This window comes from Sphaeroforma arctica, assembly GCF_001186125.1.
Source record: "Sphaeroforma arctica JP610 unplaced genomic scaffold supercont1.1542, whole genome shotgun sequence".
Classification (NCBI taxonomy): domain Eukaryota; class Ichthyosporea; order Ichthyophonida; genus Sphaeroforma; species Sphaeroforma arctica.
The window spans coordinates 1-8421 of record NW_014039016.1 but is presented as its reverse complement, the minus strand read 5'-3'; the positions used below and the strand labels follow the sequence as shown (position 1 = coordinate 8421).

Here is an 8421-nt window from a genome sequence, read left to right as displayed (position 1 = left end):
ATTCAGATTATGTTTTTGTTGTTGCTTTCACTGTGGGTGCGACTCCAACGGCGCATACCTTACATAGTTTTCAGTTAAACGTAACTGCCAATTGCGTGATTAATTACCACTCTCCCGTTCATGCAGCTGTCCTCAAGGTCGGAAAAGTTCGAAACGGTTCTCAAGGAGCATATCGGAATGGCCGATGCCCTCAGTGTATGTTTAGTTGTTGCCACATCCATATCTGGACTACCATGCAATGGTAGTGCCTGAGATCCAATTGTGCATCCGGAACCCAGTCCCTCTTTCGGCCACTTTATTATTTATGGATCACCTGATGTTCGTTGCTGCACACAGACTCTACTCACATGCAGTGCTGCTAGAGCGTTTCTATCCTATCCGCGGGCGTAGATTAGCACTGTGCGCTCGCTTGCCTTCTTTAGATGATCTATAAATAGCGGAAACACTTCTGCCAATGTGTATGTCGGTCGCTGCCAGAAACGTGACTCGGCGTACGGTTATATGGACAACGGGGCTTTTTATCACTTCAACGTTTGTGTATGTCCAGTCGTAGAGGTCAGCGTGACCTTGTGTTTTCTGATCGACACTACTTGTGAGTACCAATGCAACACTGTAGAGCACGAAGTGTGGTTTTATTATAATATGTTATAGATTACAGACAGCGTTTCTATAATAGTGTATCCCTTGGCATGTTTTTTGCTCGGTCTGGATACTTCATTTGTGTTCAGGTAGGGAATTGCCGAAGTACTGCCTTCTTTTACGCAACGAAATACGACAATAGATCAGGTTTTAAAATTTACTTAGTTTACACTAGGGAATCGCAGGCTTTCCCGTACCTATTCCTAGTAAATCCATTGTTTCCCGTTTCTTCTGATCTGTGGCTCATTATCGCGTGTCCCCAGTTAGTGATTTGATCTATTCTTGTTACTATTATGCTGTATATGCATTGATGGATGTGGGTGTTGTGTGTCTGGATGTTTGTGATCGTATATAGATTTGTATTCTCCCGGTGTCGAGATTAAATTTAATCTGCATTCTCTTGATTGTACATGCCTGCACAGTCATTGTTTAGAAACAGAGCCCAGTTGATTCGCAAGTGCAGCGACGCCCAGAAAGCCCTTGCTGTTCAGCGGCAGAACACAGCCCGGAGTGCCACAGCAAGCATTGAGGACCCAGGGGCAGCCGAGAATTCTTTGGATGAAGTATGTTTGCGATTTTCGACATGTCGATCACGTATATATTGATTAGAGCGTGCATGGGTCCGTTTTAACATCATTCAGTACGTTCTTGCGGCGTGCGTGCCTTCTTCACGAGGTCAGCGCCTGTGTCTGTGATCAGATCAATGCGAGATCACCCTCACAGATCAGTGGAGACTCTGTATGGCAAGCCTTGCACCGTTTATACCACGATTGAGTCATGTATTGCTTGTTGCAAGTGCATTCGCCAGAACTTACGTATATCCTCGTGCCCCATTTCTATGTCGAATTATACACCTGTTCACACAGTCCTGCACTTTGTAATACGAGATTGCTGATCCAATGTTCTTGCTTATTGTTGTTTACTTTATTCCAATGCCGTTGCCTTCAGTACTAAATTTGATGAATTTTACCTAATCAAACACCGTATATTTCATCCGCATGTATCATAGGCCGAGAAAAAAGCTGTCAATCTCAAACAAGAGTTGGCACATCTATCGACTACAATTAAGAGAGAAGCTGTGCATCTTGACGACGAGCGCGCGACTGATTTGAGCTTGGGTATGCTGGCTTACGCACGAATGCGAGTGGAGATACAACGTCAGATAGTCGATGCCTGGGCTAAGTGTAAAGCCGCAGTCCTTGAAGCAGAGACGGCAACTCCTGAGACACCATCACCTACACCGCTAACATCATAACAATGATCTGTGAATGTAAATAAATATGCATGACCCGTACTCACTATGGTGACTAAGTGGAGAACAAAACGTCGTTGTTTCTGATCGATGTGAAAGAGCGTGCAAGTTTGAGACTCCTCAGCAAATCAGTACCAACAGAACAAATGTCTAGAATAAAATGAAAGCAATTGGGTATGTTTTCTCAATAAATCATAGTTTCGACATTAGTCAATTAATACGTTATTGTGTAATTGAACTAGCGCCGCTCAAGGCCGATGACTACGAGGTGTATTTCAACAAAAAATAGAGGTGTTGTACATGCGCATCAGACCGTGAGTATCAACCATATTTGGAGTAAATCTATACTAATACTCTATCAACATCTAGTTGGAAGGGACAACGTCAGTGCAATATTCGGGCTTTAAACTTTTCTTTTGGGGGGGGGGGGGTGGAGGACTGTATCGACCCCCACGTATGTCTTCCCAAATACCCCGCTCCTCACGTCGATTCCATATCTACTGTGATCCGTGTACTTTAACGAGAATCTATGCTAGCAGCCTCTTTGACACGCCAATCGAAGTTGACGATGCTTCAAGCAACGGATGAACTTCTTGAACATCTTGTCAGTCTACGCGGATCCATTGGTTGCTTGATGGCTTCACTGGTTTGGGTTTTTTCAGTCAATAGGCTTCCAACGTGTATTCATGTCGTTAAACTCTGCAGTTTCTTCGCACAATATAAGCTTGTGCTTCATTGGCTGTGTTCATGTTTCCAGAACAGTATCAGCCTGCTACCAGATTTGGTATGTGTGTTCACGGTGGAGATGAATATCACTTAGTCGCAGCAGAAGGATGCCAAACACTTCGCAGATTCATAGCCATCCATGCCACTGTTTGTGTACCGGCAGCATTCTCTGTCAGGGACAATTCTTCGTCGGAAGCGCAATCACTTTCATTGACCCTATCGCTGCATACACGCCCCTGGCCTGTTGGTCCTTCGTCGCAACAAAACGAGCTGTACAAAGGGTGAAACACACAAGAGTACTTGTCAAAATGAAGTTTTAAAGACTAGTTCGAATTTAAGTGGTAATTGTAAAACAGAATAGTAAAACAGAATAGACGAAAACAGATGAGATGCTTTGATGCTGAGGTCGCATAACTCACCTTCTGCATCGATTGCTTTCATAATTCTCTCCACATCCATCATCTAGGAGACAACACTCGCGATCTCCTGGTGTATGAAAATGGATACAGCACGTGATCAGATTATGAAGTTCGAAAGCATTTTGCCTTGTATCAAGAATTGAGAGAAAAAGGAATTCATTTTCTATTAAAGCCTCTACAGCTCCCACCTATAGGGCATATAAAGTGCCAATATGATTTACTTGAGCATAGAATACATACGACTGATCAGAAGTTACCTGCAAATATCTCATCATCCTCACAATCGATGCCACTCGCAATACCACAAGTCAGCCTATTATCAGAACTACTCGAGGGTGTTCGTGTGGGGGTTGAGGATGGCGTTGGGCTTTTTGAGGGTGTGATTGATGGTGTAGGTGAAGGTGTACGAGAGGGTGTGGGCGTTGAGTGCGTGACGGTGTGCGGGTAGGTGATGGTTTTGCTGTTCGACTGGGGGCCGCTGGTAAGGTTGTACTACTACGTAGAAGGTCTGCCAAACCATCGTCTGTGCTCGTCTGAGTGGGTGCCGTTGGTACGGTCTTACTACTGCGTAGAAGATCTGCCAAAAGATCTTCAGTGCTCGCCTCCGCTGTCGTGGTTGTAGCTGTTACTGTATTCTGTGTTGTGATTGCTGACGGGTCGAGTAAATATAGAAGCGAGTCAGTGTTCGTTGTTTCTGCTGTCGATAGAACTAATATATATTTAGTAAGCAAATCGAGCAGATCGTTCGTAGTCGGATCTGCTGTGTTTTCTTCACCAATGATGTTTCCTACGGGTGCCTCTGTTATTTCTACAAGCAAATCTCGCAGATTATCCGCGGTCGCAGTTTCTAAACTATCTGATTGCAAGTTCGTTGTTTGCGAGGGGCCGACAAGTAGACCAGCGAGTCCATCAGATGGCATACAGGCCACGGCACTAGCGAGAAAAAAAACTCCCTACCAAGTACCTGTATAAATATTGTCGAGAACAAGTGGGTATAGTACAATTCATTATTTCAATGGACATTCAATATCTCTAGTTAGGTGAGTTATAACTTTGTTTTATTCACGAACGACGCGATGTACTTGTGTATCTCTAGGCTACGCTCAACTAACTCTACTAAAAATTCGTTGGGGTTCACAAATTCTGTAGAATAGGTATATTGTACGCTGCATCTCTAGCTAGAAAATTAAACTATCAGTCCCTGTAGTTCTAATAGCATACATCCTGCAGTCGTTCGATGACTATAAAGCCATGCGGAACATATGGTTTACTAAAATTTTGCAGCGATCGTTTACAGTGCACAGCGTGCTGCCACCAGTCAGTGTTTCTCAACGCTGTGAATCTTTATTTCTTTTCAGACTGTCGTCTGTCGGTCGGTGGACATCATGATGAAGCGGTCAGCAACAAAAAAATATCTATGTAAATAAATAAAAAATATGTACAGTAGGAAGTAGCCACAAACTCTTTTTACACCACGGCAATGGCTCTACATTATACAATATTCTGCTGCTTTGGGTCTTTTTGTAAGTTTGTTGCTTGATTTTTGTCAAATTCTTAGGGGTCAAAACAATGTTTTTTGAAAACAAACTCCGTCTATAAATAGTTTTAAGAGTTTTCAGAAGGCTACTATAAATAAAGTGTAGCAAAACAACCGAGAAAACCTAATAAAATATCTCATCCCTGATACTAGAACCCAATTCTATTGGTCCAAAGAAATGCTAATCCGCACCATCACTCAATGAAATACAAGATGCAAAAATTAGGTACAAGGTCGGAGCGACAGACAGCTGGTTGACTGGAAACTCAACTCAAAGTCTCAATGGGATGGCAACCAGAATTGGAAAAGAATTCATCTCAGCATAGAAGACAAAAGTACGTACAAATCGATTCTTTATACACGGGAGCATAGAGAATGTGAAGAAGGAGTCAGTGATGTAAAGTATTTTAGTATTTATGTCGCTCAACAACCCACCAGTAGTTTTTAGACGGACAATTTTACCACACATTTCTACGCAATTGGCTATCGAATTCTGTACTCGCGATTTTGTATATTTATAAGGTTTCCCTGTGAGGTGTTGCATCAGTTTTACATTAACATATTCGAACAGAGATATTAGGTTTTATTTCACAACATGGAACACCTAAAGGCAGGAGCCATGATGGTTCAGAAGAGAAATGGCATCACAGGGAAACACTTATACAAATGGCGATGGTTTGTCCTCACCGCATACTCACTCACACATTTCAGAGGCAAAACCGATGCACAGCACAGATGCAAATCTATTCCCATTGCATCCATCACTAATATTGAGATGATCACAGCATCCGTCACACATCCGCATATGATCCGAATTTCTTATAAGCACGGATTCGACGACTCAATTGTGTAAGTTGCTCTGCAAGGAAGCTGAAAAATTATCCACACACAACTATTAGACATCTTGATTCAAACCTATGTGACAGAGATTTTTTGTATCTTGAAAAGCAATTCATAATGCAATAGGTGTTGTCGTACCCCATGTATTTGATTCTCTGTATTACTGTCCAATCGAGTGAATTTAGGTAAATTCAATCTCTTTGTAGCCCATTTATTATCGTCTCGGTAAACGATACTAGAAAAAAAATATAAATTATTGAATAATGGTCAAAAATTGATGCGTTTCGTCAAAATGTGTAGGTTCTTGTACATGTTTCTGCTGCTGATATTTCGTTCAAATCTCGGTGCAGGTTAGCGATTAGGTCGCTGTCGGAACGTGAAGAATGGCTGGATGCAATACACGAAGTGGCGGCGCAGCGCTTAGTGATTGGTCCTGGTGATCAACTGATCCCGTCAGCACTCGCACGTAAGTTGGGCAGTCAAAGCTACACAGATTTTTTGGAAGATATTGGTATCGGTGGTGGTTCCATGGATGACATTGGCGGTCATGCTGGGACGAAGCAAAACTTTGCACCCGATGTCGATACTCTTTCTGTTATCGAGTCTTCAGAGGGAGAAGGAAGTGAAGACACCGATGAGCTGAGCGCCTCTTTTGGTGGTCTGCCATCATTTTCTGTAATTGACAGTGAAGGATTACTCACACCACATGACAAAGAAAAGCAGGCAGGTATGTCAGACAAATTTCCTTTCAGGTGTACAACCCAGTTATATAGTATTGCAATCGTCAAACTTATTATTGTAAATATTTTGCGCATAGAGTATGGCTTTTCCTCGCGTAGTACGGCTTATTGCTTTTTTTTTATGGTAAAATAATATTTGAGTGTGCGAATGCTAAGCTTCTACTACAAGCAGCACTAACAAATATTTAATAATTGTCACACACGATACAGATGGCAGCGATTCGACTCATGTGAAGAAACGCAAGCCCAACATTAGACAGCCTTCTACTCGATTGTCTACAAATGTGGGACCATCGGGTTCTAATCGAAAGAGTGTATTCGTTGACGACTTAAAGCGATTGACTAACAGCAATGTTCGATTGTCGACATTTGGCGATAATCTGGCATTCTCAAACAATCGTAATTCGCACACATTATTCTCGTTCACTCAGCAGTAGACTATACACTTCTGTGTGTCCGTTGGGAAGTGAAAGCAAACTACTCACCGCGGCAAGAGGGTACCAAATGATATACTATGGATAGTATAATTCCAACAAAGATGACCATGACGAGTACGCTGGTAGTACGTAAATAATAGCATGGCGAACCCACCTTCAATGCGGGGTTCCAAATAACAGTTTGATACATAAAAGGTACACATCCGAGTATTCCTGGCCGCGGTTGCGTTTCGCTATAGCAGATAAAGAATGAGGATGTTTGGCATCATATATTGATCAGTTGGCAGGGCATTATACTGACGATGACAGCGTATAGTAATGCAGAATCACGAGTTATGTCTGGACAGCACAATAATAATCACATCGATTGAACCACAGTATAAAAATGAACCACAAAATATGCAATACCACAGTATAAATAAGCGTAACAAAATATGCACCGCAGTATCATAAAGCCAGAAATAGAGCAATAATAAGCACCGCAGTACGCAGTATAACAGATATGCACAACAGTATAGCAAAGTCAATAATAAAATATAAAACTATAACAAAGTCCATTCGAAACACAAAATATGCACCACAGTATGACAGATATGCTCCACAGTGAAACAAAGTCAAAATGAAGCACAAAATATGCACCACAGTATGACAGATATGCACCACAGTATAACAAAGTCAAAAAGAAACACAAAATATGCACCACAGTATGACAGATATGCACCACAGTATAATAAAGTAAAAAAGAAACACAAAATATGCACCACGGTATGACAGATATGATATGCACCAGGTCAGACATATAGCCAAAATTTCAAACGACCATTCGTTGTATAGCTGTGTCAGTCATGCGCACTTGTGCGATCGTGAAAGCGCGAGAGTAAGATTGGATGAAGGCCCAACATGACGATGACCTAATATGACAGACAAGCTAGAATGCCTTGTGCCGTGCCCGCTCTATCCCAGGAGAAATAGATACCGTATCGATGTGTTGAAACAAAATACTTTCAAGGAACGTATTGTTACTTCCTATTCCCAATAAGTAGAATGTTGGTACCTTATACATAAATTGTTTTTCATGGCGGAAGTCGTAACACACATATGAAATGTGTGTCGTCCGCTACAATTTAGCATCGTTACATTATGGTAACAGCCGTGACACACATAAGGAAGACGAAGTTGTAATTATCATAGACAAGATGTATCCGTGGGATGTTGCTGCTTTTAAATAATTCAGCTATGTCTTACGAGACAGCTAAAAAATCCTACTTATGGCAGTAGTAGTTGGCATTCACACTCGAGAAAGATAATTCTTTACCAGCAATATGCTAGGCGAGAAAGATAAAAATTCAACCGTGATAAGTATCCAAACATAGTGACAAGCTAGGCGAGAATGATTACTGTTAGGATACCTATCACAGATACCCAAACATTGTTGTCCATAGAATGTCATACTACAATTTGCACGTGATGCTACGGTGATTTGAATAGTGATTAAATAGGGATGGCGATATATCGCCCGAATTATTTCTATTGTTTATATATATGATCACACATTTGTACACAGGCGCGACGCTCTAACGTAAGGTACCGCCTGAAACCAAGAATAAGTCTTACCTAGTTGAAATTTTCGAAAGGATTGAAGGGTACTGGGACCGGTGCAACTGCCCCTACATCGTTCTCAACGGACTCAGAAATCATGTCAGTCTCAGTCTCCTCTGCTGTTTCTGTCGCTACATCAGTTACTATATCGGTTTCGCTTACAACATCAGATATTACATCAGTTTCACTTACAACAGCGGTTTCCTGTACTACCTCGGTTTCGCTTACAACA

General features: G+C 41.8%; 4 protein-coding genes across 4 annotated transcripts in view; 2 read left to right on the top strand and 2 right to left on the bottom strand.

Moving 5' to 3' along the window:
- SARC_11134 (hypothetical protein) overlaps nt 1–1931 on the top strand; it is a 5431-nt gene extending 3500 nt beyond the window's left edge. The window contains exons 2-4 of the mRNA XM_014294791.1: nt 127–195; nt 1062–1202; nt 1649–1931. Coding sequence (XP_014150266.1) covers nt 127–195; nt 1062–1202; nt 1649–1894 — 456 coding nt within the window. The 3' untranslated portion in view covers nt 1895–1931. The remainder of the gene's footprint in view (nt 1–126; nt 196–1061; nt 1203–1648) is intronic.
- Nucleotides 1932–2658: 727 nt separating this feature from the next.
- SARC_11133 (hypothetical protein) lies at nt 2659–3956 on the bottom strand (the record flags this gene model as incomplete). Its single annotated transcript, XM_014294790.1, has 3 exons — nt 2659–2887; nt 3037–3103; nt 3554–3956. 3 exons carry the CDS (start codon nt 3954–3956, stop codon nt 2704–2706), a joined length of 654 nt encoding a protein of 217 aa, XP_014150265.1. The 3' UTR covers nt 2659–2703.
- A 1073-nt stretch (nt 3957–5029) lies between these two features.
- On the top strand, nt 5030–7131 carry SARC_11132 (hypothetical protein). Its single transcript, XM_014294789.1, has 3 exons — nt 5030–5422; nt 5764–6140; nt 6364–7131. Exons 1-3 carry the CDS (start codon nt 5169–5171, stop codon nt 6588–6590), a joined length of 858 nt encoding a protein of 285 aa, XP_014150264.1. The 5' UTR covers nt 5030–5168; the 3' UTR covers nt 6591–7131.
- A 1073-nt stretch (nt 7132–8204) lies between these two features.
- On the bottom strand, nt 8205–8421 carry SARC_11131 (hypothetical protein; the record flags this gene model as incomplete). Its single annotated transcript, XM_014294788.1, has 1 exon — nt 8205–8421. A coding segment is annotated over one exon (217 nt), but the record flags the coding sequence as incomplete, so codon positions are not given.

What these genes read in the sequence shown, in the direction of transcription:
- SARC_11132 (XM_014294789.1), top strand. Translation starts at nt 5,169, where the DNA reads ATGGAACACCTAAAGGCAGGAGCCATGATGGTTCAGAAGAGAAATGGC. An exon ending in GGATTCGACGACTCAATTGT is followed by an intron (nt 5,423 to 5,763) that starts GTAAGTTGCTCT and finishes ATCTCGGTGCAG; the next exon opens with GTTAGCGATTAGGTCGCTGT. An exon ending in TGACAAAGAAAAGCAGGCAG is followed by an intron (nt 6,141 to 6,363) that starts GTATGTCAGACA and finishes CACACGATACAG; the next exon opens with ATGGCAGCGATTCGACTCAT.